This window comes from Amphimedon queenslandica, unplaced genomic scaffold (assembly GCF_000090795.2).
Source record: "Amphimedon queenslandica unplaced genomic scaffold, v1.1 AMPQUscaffold_12050, whole genome shotgun sequence".
Lineage (NCBI taxonomy): Eukaryota > Metazoa > Porifera > Demospongiae > Haplosclerida > Niphatidae > Amphimedon > Amphimedon queenslandica.
This window is the reverse complement of record NW_003547711.1, coordinates 11-12,103: the sequence shown is the minus strand read 5'-3', so window position 1 is coordinate 12,103 and position 12,093 is coordinate 11. Positions and strand designations below refer to the sequence as shown.

Below are 12,093 nucleotides of genomic sequence, written 5' to 3'. Positions count from 1 at the left end.
AGAGAAGAAACATCACCTAGAATAGATCTCATGATGCATGCAGCTAGCAGTACAGTACTGACATGCAGCTTTCTCACTGACTTGCATTCACCTTAGCAGAATCCTTTACACTAAGGAAAAGACTGTATATCTGCTTTCCCAAATTTTATTCTTGCTAGAGAAGTTTCAGACAGCAGTTTAGCCTTATCTAGCTGACCGTTTCCTGCAAAATAAGCTCAGGCTTGCTTATAGCCGCCATTTTATCATTGTGACCACACCAGCTTTCAATGAAGATTAGGCTATTTAACTTTAATAATAGTTAGACGGTCTCATGTCGGTCTGCCCGTACAAACAAACAAACAAACAAACAAACAAACAAACAAACAAACAAACAAACAAACAAACAAACAAACAAACAAACGCTTTCTCGCCCCAGTGGGGCGAGCCATATCTATGGGCGAGCTCAGGCTCGCCTCAATAATTGGGGCGAGCCTGAGCTCGCCCCACTGAGGCGAGAAAGCGTTTGTTTCAATTGTTTGTTTGTTTGTACGGGTAGCAGCGGTTGCTGTGTTCATTTACTCAAAATGGGTGTGTCTGCAATGGGTCTATAGCTATAGCATAGCATCCATATAAAACTTTACTCCCCCCAAAGTAAGTTTTGCTCCAACTCCACTGCTACTGGTATCATACCAGCTCATGGTATGATGCTTGACTCATAAAATTGCCATTGAAAGTATTGCTAAACCACATTAATTTGCAAGCAAAGGGACAATTGATCAGTAGCTAACTTGAGGCAATAGTATGACACTTACACTCCCAAAAAGCTAAAGTTATAATGAATATTGATGCGAATTGGTTGATTAAAGCCATCATCTCCTCCAACATTCTTTGTAGCTTTATCAGTAGAGTCTTCCAAGTGTGTCCGAATCAAAAACTGCATATTAATACAGTCAATGAAATTAATGATAAAAAGAGCTATTACTACTGACCTTTTTTGTTGGCAGCTTGTCATGAGGACATTCATGATAATGACTGGTAACTATACTAGCCAGAACCAGAGACAGAATCAAAATGTAGAAGTTATAGCTTGCAGCGGGTCCCTTCATCTTCCTATCTGAACTGTCTGTATATGAGGCTCAGTGGCTTTAGGCAAAAGTGCATTACATTATCTAAGTGCATATCATTCTATTGTACTATATATAGAATATCATAAAACAAACTATGAATATTATTGGCCGCCACACCCTATCCCTGTACATACTACTGTGTACAGGACTTCACCTAATAAGTTCACATTGTATATTCAATTGCTTATAACTCACAAAATGTGTGATTACTGAAAGTGAAAAGTATATTAATAACAACAAGAATACTCCTGATAATTGAACACAATAAAATCCATAGCATAATGACACATCAAATACACAGACTCATGAAATGCCAGACACACACACACACACATACATAAAGTGCAGTATAGTCTAATATCTGTCCAGGAATCAACTACATTAAAATTTAAACATCTCCAGCAGTTCTAGACAATTCAATAATAGACACAGCTGGTTCTTTACGAACTGTATCATAGTTAGTATCAGAGCCAGTACTTTCATCATCATTCAGAGCAAAGAGCAACGGCTCTCTCTCTAACCTGTTAACAAATATAGCATCATCACCATCCTTGATGTCATAAGTAACAGAAACTGAAGATCTTGTTGCTGTAGACCTTGTGATTGCTGTAACTCTTTCTCTTGTGTCTTCTACCTCTAATCTTTGCCTTCCATTTTGTCTAGCTTTAAGCTTTGACTTCAAAATGTAAAAGAGATGAATAACACAAAGAAACACAATATAGGCAAGTGGTAAAAGCACCAATATGTACACTATGATCATTTTGAGTACTTGGATGTCATCAAAGACAATGTTAGCAGTGTTTCCGTGAAGAATACCCAATAAGACCAGATCTAGCATTAAGAAACCATCAAGTACATTGAGCCTTTTCTTACTATATGGTTGCACTAAGCAGTGAACACTGAACAGTTAGGAAAAGCACAGAGACTATCTGCAGGACATATATATGACCAGAGATGCTCAAATTGAATAAATTGAAAAAGAATATTACTTGCCTAAAGGTCAAGTAGAAACCGGCAAAACTACGATATTTCTGCTTATAGCAGGCCTGGTACTCGTCTAATAGTGGTTTAATACGTGTTAGATTAAGTCTCTTGATTCGTATCAGGTAAGGAGCAAAGATGAGTAAGAATAGAAATGGTAGGACGAGGAAAAGCTGTATTACAATGGCTACAAGAGCATATGGTAAATGCCCTTCTAGATCAAAGTACTCCAGGGTAGGATCTAGTGAAACGTACATGGTTGAGATTCCAGAAAACTGGACAGGCTCTAAGATGGATAGTGAGGTTTGGGTGAGAGAGAAAAAGATGAGATACAAGGCAATGCATATCATGTTGACCGAACTTGAGTCACCAATAAAAATAGCATATTTGGGCCACTTGTTAGATGTGTAGATGAGTAGAGCAATAGCTCCCATTAGAAACAAAGGATTGACATAATGTACAGCAGCATATTGCATTGGCCCAAGGCTATGTGGTGCACACACATTTATGAGTCCAAACATTTTAGGATCCAGTTGTATGAAGCCAGTTAGTATTAGCTCTACAGCGTAGAGCCCATATGATGGAAAAGAGCCATGAACAAAGTATTGCATGACACTGAAGAAGAATATGAAGCAGTGGAGCTGACCTGATCCAAAACGGAGATCAAGTTTTGCAAAAATGAGGATAACTGATATCAGTAGTACCCAGAATAAAAGGGATAGGAATATATATAAGGCTATATATCCATATGAGCACTTCTCATTAGTGATTTAAGTGAATGATAAAATATTTGTTGTCTCAAAACAGCTTTTAAAAGCAAAACAAAAAACTCCAAAAAGTTCCTAAAAACTACTACTAGTCTCTACTACCACTACTACTACCTACAGTCTCTCACACACACACAGACCACTAATAAAGTTTAATAGTTGATGGCAAAAGAGGCAAAGATGGCTACAAAAAGCAACCCGACCATTGGCAGCAGACTTCCAACACTGTCAGTAGGAGGAGCAGGACTTGCAAACTCTCCATATAACTCAGCTTAATAATAAATATAAGTAAAAGTATCATTATGATAATCATTTTTCTTACCAGCTTCTGGGCAATTTTCAAAATCATCCTATAATTATTAACAGTTAAAGTAATACAGAACATAGATAAGTATACTTACGTAGCATATCTCAACACAAGATGGGCACATAATCCCTCCACGATACCTCACACCATCTGCAGTCTGATCAACTTGTATCTATGAAACAATCAATATGTACATATATAATAAAGAGTATCATACCACTTGACCAGCTCTACTACAGGTATATGACTGTCCAAGAATCATTACTATGACAGCACTATTATTGCATTGGTACTACAAAATATATACATGGTGAATACAATTATTAATAGCATATAATTATGATATAAAATTAGACCCACAAAAAATTACAGCACATGATCATGTGTTAGGAATGCTTGTACTCTGTGAATGGGATCAGATTAAGCCTATTGATTATACCCTCAAAAAATTTTTTGCTTATAATTTTTTTGACACCTTGTTCACACATTTTGAGGTGTGAAAAAGGTGTGAACAAGACTTGTAACAAAATTACAAGCAATTTTTATGCCTATACCTCATAGCATCCAGCACTGTATTGGGCAGTGTATGTGTTTGAGCCATTAGTGATCTGCCACTTTCCAGAGTGATCCACACAACGTGACCTAGGTCCATATGTCTCTGCTGCTTCATTATTATCAGCTATTGCATGATATAAATATTCAATATTATTCTATAAATATTACTTAAGGGGATCCCTTTCCTGCATATACCTCGAGGTGCCCGATAAGTCTATAATTAATAATTTTAAAATCTATCAGCAATTTCTATATTTACCAAATCAGCATAAAATGGACAGAAGTCTGCTGCTTGAACATCTCCGCCATAAATTGGGAGTCCAGATGCCACGCTATTAAAATTTGCGCCTGAATTAAAATACTTAAATTATTCAAATAATCATTGCACAATTTAAAGCTTATTTTTCTACCTGATATTCTCGAGGTAAATCATAGTAGTAACTCGCAAGGTTACAAGAAGCAACTGCTGTCCTGTCTATGTTGCAAGATAGGTTTTGAGGATGCAATCTACTATTAAGGAAATCACAGAATGGAGCCATTGGTTGATTTCTGTTGTATTTAAATAGTCAATTCAATAGTAGCAGCATTGAAATTACATACTGTCTTTTCTTTGTGTCAATATATCCTCCACAAGAACCAGCAGTATATCCACATCCATCACCACGTCCCCAGACTAGTATACTTGCATTGCTGTAGTCAACTTTATACCAACTATTATGATTACAATAATTCATCTTGATAAATATACAATCATTAACATACCCACTGTCTTCTAACAGTGCATAACTAAAGTTGGAGAATGCAGCATTTTGTGATACAACACCAGTCATAGCTTCATACTGTGAAAAATTTATTGCATATAATGGGCAAAGCTACCAGTATGAGCTTACATTTAGTAATCTTTTCTCCCAGTGGGCACCAGTAGTGCCATTACCACCTTGATCCTCTAACTGAACACCCTCCAAAGTATCACAATTAAAATGACGCCTTCCAACCTCCTATAGTAGTTTATTTAATCATTAGAGGGCTTTTATAATAATTATTACACAAGATAAAATAATAAAAATGTAAAATTCTCTCCTTTTCAATTTTGGCAAAAATTAGCCTGAAATCCTATGCTGTAGTACAGGGACTTTGGCCTAATTTTTGAGCAACTTTAAAAATGGTAAAATCCAATTTTGACCTGAACCAGCTCAAACTTCTAAGCAACATAAATATATACATGTATTTGTTTTTTTTTAAATCATAAAATTGCAGAATTTTTTCCTTTAAAATTTTGGTAAAATTTGGCCAAAGTCCTGAAACTATATATATAGTACAGAGACTTTAACACAATTTTTGAGTAACTTTATAAATTTTTTTAAAATCCTATTTTGATTGAAATCAGCTCAAACTTTCTACATGTACATGTATGTGTATAAGTAAAGACTACTACTTACCACAACTTTTGGAGTAACTAATTGAATAACTATTTTGTTTGTTGGTCCGAATCTTGTTTGCCAGTCAGTTAAGTTTACCATTTTAACTGTATTTTCATCTTCTACATAATAACTATAATATTGATCATAAATGAGCCATTACAATACTATTTAACTAACCCATTTGCATTAGTAGGTGGATTACCATTGGTATCCCTACGTGTTCTTGGGTTTCCATTTTCATCTCTGTACCATGGATATAAGCTAGCTGAAAATCCCTATATGTCATGATAACAAGCACTTTTGGTATGTTTATAGGCAGAATTAACTTACTAGAACATGAAAAATTTCATGTTTAGCAACTTGAAAAACTTCCTCTTCATCGCTAATATCATCAGTTGGGCAGAAATTAATAACTCCTGATATTGGTCTATTAAATAAAAAATGATTGACCCATATGCAAACTATGTAAGATAATAATTATACCTGTCATATTGATCTTCTAATTGGCAGGCCGCAGCATAAGCAACAACACCCGGTTCACAATGATCAGCAGTACCATACACATACAAAGCAAGATCTGTATCTTTAATACCAGGTCCATCACTGTAAGCCTCAACACAATTGCTACTGTCTCCATTGCACTCCACACAATGCTGTGAATGCATCAAAAGTTGATATTGTTATTACATGCATATTCACACAAACACAGATCATATATAATCTCAGTAAAGCTCAACATACACTGAGCAACTTTGTTGCTGGCAACTTGTGGTCAGACCTTTGATGTGGTTGAGCAACACTGGGCAACATGTTGCAGAAAGTAGAGAGACTCTCAACTTCTGGCAACAAGTTGCCTCACCACATCAAAGGTACTGGCAACAAAGTTGCTCAGTGTATGTTGGGCTTTAAATACTCTATGCTAACAACAACACTATAAAATCCTCAGCAGATGCATGCTAAAATGTATGTGTAAAATAATCCAGCTTCTCTCTTGAATCAAAGCTGTATTTACCTGTAGATGTTCTGCTGGTATTGGAAACTGCTTGCAAAGAAGTGATTTATTTAGACATTGATCAGGACATGGTTCAAGTGGACCAGTTAGAACAAAATCATCTTTGTCATGACGACAATACCTAAAAGTTGGATTGATAAGGAACTGTATGTATGTTGACTGGTCTTACCTTCGTAATCTCAGAGGATTTGGAGTCCTTCTTACTGTAAGGATCGATTCAAGATTTTCTTTGACATGACTCATAACAGACTGCAATTGATTAATGATAATAAAAATTTAAATAATGTAAAACTTTATCAAACCTTCACTTGCTGTTGCTGTGCCAATGATAGTCTAAAGTTTAAATGATAATAAAATTAATGACTTGGCAAAATGATATTAAAATAATTGTACTCTATGAACATTAGCAGGAGCCCATGAAAGAAGAAGAGAAGGGTACCTTCTCCTTCTTCTTTCATGGGCTCCTGACATTAGTACTATTACTATCTAATTACTCTTATTATTACTGAATATTGTCAAGGGACATCCACTCAGCAACTTCATTGCAAGTATTTTTGATGAAGTTGCATGGGCAATATATTGCTTCAAGTAGATAGTCTCTCTACCTCTGGCAGCATGGTTGCTCATTCAACCACTGACATTAGACAGCAATGAAGCTGCCTAGTGGATGCTGTTTGTTCAATTATTATGCTACATAAAATTTAGACTTACTCTCCTTCTAATGCAGTAAAATTGTAATGGATATTGATACGAATCGGTTGATTAAAAGCAGCATCTCCTCCAACATTCTTTGTAGCTTTAGAATCAGCAAAGTCTTCTAAGTGTGTTCGAATCAAAAACTGTTAACACAACACAAAACTGAAAGGGGCTCTATATTAATTGCACTACCTTTTTAGGAAATTTGTCATGAGAACATTTATGATAATGACTGGTAACTGTATTAGCCAGAGCAAGAGACAAAATCAAGATGCAGAAGTTATAGCTTGTACTCCTCATCTTAATTGTTTCCTTTGCTTTACACCAAACTGTCTGATATAGTCTAGAAGCTTGTTCAGTGGTTTAAATAGGCAAAAAAGCATTACATCATAGAGTGCATGTAAACTTTAGTTGGTAAAAAGTGTTTGGCTGAATAAACTATGAATATCATTAAAAGTCTATAGTACATTAGTACATCATGGAATTTGAGGAATTGTTGTGAACCCCTCCTTCGATCTAGCCAGAATGAAGTAATAGTAGCAGTGCTACTATTACTTCATCTAGCTGGATCAACAATTCCTCAAAGTCCACATTTATTTAAGTTCCTGATATCATGTATTAAATTAGATTTATCAGAAATTATAATTATAGTTGAGTACAAAGTATATCAATACAAAATACAAAACAAATCACACATGGAACACACACGTTATGTGCAACATGAGCTAACGATACAACAAAGTAACTGTTCAAGCCCCTTCTGAAATGAGGAAAGTCTGGTGACACCAATCAGATTACTGCATTCACATTGAAACCTTTATTCACATTTGAAAATGGCAGCATGCAAACCCAGACTACATGCATATTTTTATAGGCATTTTAATGACAGACACAGCTACATGGTTCTTTACAAACTGCATTATGATTATTATTATCAGTTTGCTGGCTCAATGTCAAATATTCAAAACATCTTTTTAAAAGCAAAATAGAAACTCTAAGAAGTTCCTAAAAACTACTACTAGTCTCTACTACCACTACTACTACAGGCTCACACACACAGACCACTAATAAAGTTTAATAGTTGACGGCAAAAGAGGCAGAGATGGCAACAAAAAGCAGCCCAACCATTGGCAGCAGACTTCCAACACTGTCAGTAGGAGGAGCTCCATATAACTCAGCTTAATATTAAAATAAATAAAAGTATTATTATGATAATCTTTTTCTTACCAGCTTCTGGGCAATTTTCAAAATCATCCTAGAATTAATTTATTAACAGTTAAAATAATAATTACACAAGAATGGTACTTACGTAGCATATCTCAACACAAGATGGGCAGACAATCCCTCCACGATACCTCACACCATTTACAGTCTGATCAACTTGTATCTATGAAACAATCAATACGTACATATATAATAAAGAGTATCATACCACTTGACCAGCTCTACTACAATTGTATGACTGTCCAAGAATCATTATTATGACAGCACTATTGGAGCATTGGTACTACAAAAAATAGACACAGCAAATACAATTAATAGCATATAAAATTCATACAAATTAAACCCAATTACAATACATAATTATGTGGTAGAAATGCTTGTATCTATAAATGGGATCAGATGAGGCCAATTTCTCTTGCTTCAAAATTCTTTGCTCGTAATTTTTTGACACCTTGTTTACACCTTGAGGTGTGAACAAGGTGTGAACAAGACTTGTAAAAAAATTACAAGCAGTCTTTATGCCTATACCTCATAGCATCCTGCACTGTATTGGGCAGTGTATGTATTTGAGCCATTAGTGATCTGCCACTTCCCAGAGTGATCCACACAACGTGACCTAGGTCCATATGTCTCTGCTGCTTCATTATTAGCAGCTATTGCATGATATAAATATTCAATATTATACTATAAATATTACTTAAAGGGATCCCTTTCCTGCATATACCTCGAGGTGCTTGGCTATACTATAATTAATAATAAAAAATTAAATCCATTGGAAATTTCTATATTCACCACATCAAGATAATATGGACAGAAGTCTGCTGCATGGATACGTCCACCATAAAATGGGAGTCTAGGTGCTGAATTGTTAAAATTTGCACCTGAATTAAAATACTAAAATTATAAAAAATAATTATTGTGCAATTAAAGCTTATTCTATCTACCTGATACTCTGGAGGTATAGAAATGTGAGATGCTACATATAAGTAATTATCCACAAGGTTACAAAAAGCAACTGCTGTCCTGTCTATATTGCAAGATAGGTTTTGAGGATTAGATTCATTGTTGGTAAAGAAATCACAGAATGGAGTTATTGGTTGATTCCTATTTAAAATAAAATGATACTTATTTCAATAGGAGTGTAATGCATACTGTCTTCTCTTTGAGTCAGTATATCCTCCACAGGAACCAGCAGTATATCCACATCCATCACCACGTCCCCAGACTAGTATACTTGCATTACTGTAGTCAACTTTATACCAACTATATAATTACAATAATTCCTCTTGATAAATAGACAGTCACTAACATACCCACTGTCTTCTAACAGTGCATAACTAAAGTTGGAGAATGCAATATTTTCTGATATTATACCAGTCATAGCTTCATACTGGACAAAATATTTAAAAATTGTATAACAAACAAGGTATCAGCATGTGCTTACATTTAGTAATCTTTTCTCCCAGTGTGATCCAGCAGTGCCACCACCACCTTGATCCTCTAACTGAACACCCTCCAAAGTATTACAATTAAAATGACGTCTTCCAACCTCCTAATTTTTGTACATAAATACATTAGAGGGCGTAACTATTGCCACTATGCATACCACAACTTTTGGAGTAACTAATTGAATGACTGGTTTGTTTGTTGGTCCAAATCTTGTCTGCCAGTCAGTTATGTTTACCATTTTAACTGTATTTTCATCTGCTACATAATCACTATTATTTGATCATAAATGTGCCATTACAATACTATTTAACTAACCCATTGGCATCAGTAGGTGGGTTACCATTGGCATCTCTACGTGTTCTTGGGTTTCCATTTTCATCTCTGTACCATGGATATAAGTTATCTGAAAATCCCTACATAATATTAGCAAAGATAAATGAAAAAAATAGTTCATATATGCATCGTAAACAATTGTAGAACAGTTATGCTATTGGGTAATTCATATTTCAGCAGACATGCACTTTTGTTAGACATAAGCAATTAATAGTGCATGGTACAACAAAGTAGCACTTACAAGCACATGAAAAATTTCATGTTTTGCAACCTGAAAAACCTCTTCTTCATCATCAGTATCAGATGGACAGAAGTTAATAATTCCTGCTATTGGCCTATAATATAGTGATTATAGATGATTATTATGAACACAATTCTAAAAAAGAAAGTTTATTACCGGTCATATTGATCTTCCAATTGGCAGGATGAGGCATAAGCAATAGTGCCAGCACCACAAAACATACTAAATCCATATACATAGAGAGCAAGGTCTGTATCTTCAAGACCAGGTCCATTACTGTAAGCCTCAACACAATTGCTCCTGTCTCCATTGCATTCCACACAACGCTTTATATAAACAAAAGTTAGTTATTCAGAGTTCATTAGCTCATTATCTACATCTCAATTTGGAACTGAATGCAAGCAGTTTTGTAGAATTTTGAGTAAATATTAATTATTCATGTTTAATGTTAGCATGGTCTATGGAATAAATCAATGCAATAGTTACCTGAAAATGATCTGATGGTACTGGAAAAAAACTACAAATAGCAGAGTTATTTGAGCATCGATTAAAGCATGGCTCAGTTGGGCCAGTTAGAATAAATGGATTGTCACCGTCACAAGCTCTACAAGTGCTATCAATATCAAAAAATGTATTTAATATACTCATACCTTCGTAATCGAAGGGGAGATGGGGTCCTTCTCACTGTAAGGATCGACTCAAGATTTTCTTTTACTCGACCCATAATAGTCTGCATGTTATGATATGATTGTAACATGATGCTCATAACATGCATGCAAGTTATGATATACATGCAAATTGATAGTACATGAAAAGGAATCTAATATCAAACCTTGACTTGCTCTTGTTTTTCTTCAGTTAATCTAAAAAGAGCTAATTTTAATAGGAATAGTGACACTCTGAGAATTACTAAATTTACTATTGTTATCATCACAGTCTGATGATAACTGATAATAATACTAATAATAACTGATATGCACAAAGGCAAGAGTTTGCAACTGTCACTGTATAACAAGCTCAGTTGTGCTGATAAAGTTTAGAATGCAAGATTGAGTCAAAACATCACTTTTGAATTTATTAACAATTACAATTGTGAATAAAAACATTAATTGTCTCAAAATTTCAATTGTTGATAATAGAGGAATTAATGTTTTTATTAATCTATATTGTGAGCTAGCTGTTATTTGTTATACTATGTCCCAACTGAGAATCGACTGGAAGTGGAAGCAGCTGCATTGAAATTTGAAAAATGTAGTACATCACTAATGACGTATTATAACGATTTCATAGAGGCATGGCCGACATTTAGGCTGTGTTGTTTGATTGTTTTACTCTTAAAACAGTCTTGTTCTTCCTGATAAGCAGTACAATAGCTGCTGGAGTCAAATAGTCTTCATAAAGGCCATCATTATCAGAAGATTTCGCTCTTTTAGCATTTTAAAAGAAGAATTATCACTTTGGGCGCTCAACCACATGTGCTTTAAACTATGACATCATAGAACATCACTGCGGTTAGCTTTGGTATGCCATGGGGTTTATAGGGAGAACCCAGTTCTCAGGGTTCCCAAGGGCTGAGAGACCCAAGACCTGAGATCCTGAAGCAGCATTGGGCGACTAAGAACCTATATCAGTATATTACATATACTGTAATATAGAATGTAAAACATTAAAGGGGTGAGCCTAAGCAAGCTATAGATTATGTGCTGTATGAGCTACATGTATGATCTAGCAAAGCAATTGCACATGACTAAATTCAGTATCTTGTAGTCCTTTTGCTTAAATTAAAGTTATCTTGCTTATAGTTAAAAGCAGTCACTGAACAAATCATGTTTGAAGATTGTATATCTGCTTTGTTAACCTAGGCTTGCTCCTAGAGAAGAAACATCACCTAGAATAGATCTCATGATGCATGCAGCTAGCAGTACAGTACTGACATGCAGCTTTCTCACTGACTTGCATTCACCTTAGCAGAATCCTTTACACTAAGGAAAAGACTGTATA

At 35.1% G+C, this 12,093-nt stretch overlaps 3 protein-coding genes across 3 annotated transcripts in view; all 3 read right to left on the bottom strand.

The window, feature by feature from the left end:
• Nucleotides 1-238, bottom strand: part of LOC109588509 (uncharacterized) — a gene marked incomplete at its 3' end in the record, with an annotated part of 2,555 nt that extends 2,317 nt beyond the window's left edge. The window contains exon 1 of the mRNA XM_020004665.1: nucleotides 197-238. Coding sequence (XP_019860224.1) covers nucleotides 197-238 — 42 coding nt within the window. The remainder of the gene's footprint in view (nucleotides 1-196) is intronic.
• Nucleotides 239-2,914: 2,676 nt separating this feature from the next.
• Nucleotides 2,915-5,802, bottom strand: LOC109588508 (leishmanolysin-like peptidase). Its single transcript, XM_020004664.1, has 15 exons — nucleotides 5,621-5,802; nucleotides 5,468-5,564; nucleotides 5,315-5,412; nucleotides 5,156-5,267; nucleotides 4,607-4,714; nucleotides 4,479-4,555; nucleotides 4,317-4,427; nucleotides 4,127-4,265; nucleotides 3,976-4,077; nucleotides 3,885-3,930; nucleotides 3,716-3,840; nucleotides 3,379-3,453; nucleotides 3,256-3,333; nucleotides 3,177-3,204; nucleotides 2,915-3,125 (listed from the first exon to the last, which is right to left on the bottom strand). The coding sequence occupies exons 1-15, from the start codon at nucleotides 5,800-5,802 to the stop codon at nucleotides 3,007-3,009; spliced, it is 1,497 nt and encodes a 498-aa protein (XP_019860223.1). The 3' UTR covers nucleotides 2,915-3,006.
• Nucleotides 5,803-7,783: 1,981 nt separating this feature from the next.
• Nucleotides 7,784-11,485, bottom strand: LOC105315001 (leishmanolysin-like peptidase). The gene is made up of 18 exons (XM_020004666.1): nucleotides 10,925-11,485; nucleotides 10,743-10,822; nucleotides 10,579-10,696; nucleotides 10,249-10,418; nucleotides 10,093-10,186; nucleotides 9,834-9,931; nucleotides 9,676-9,787; nucleotides 9,514-9,621; nucleotides 9,383-9,459; nucleotides 9,222-9,332; nucleotides 9,014-9,173; nucleotides 8,862-8,963; nucleotides 8,767-8,812; nucleotides 8,598-8,722; nucleotides 8,278-8,352; nucleotides 8,155-8,232; nucleotides 8,073-8,100; nucleotides 7,784-8,023 (listed from the first exon to the last, which is right to left on the bottom strand). Exons 1-18 carry the CDS (start codon nucleotides 11,021-11,023, stop codon nucleotides 7,920-7,922), a joined length of 1,785 nt encoding a protein of 594 aa, XP_019860225.1. The 5' UTR covers nucleotides 11,024-11,485; the 3' UTR covers nucleotides 7,784-7,919.
• Nucleotides 11,486-12,093: the final 608 nt, after the last annotated feature.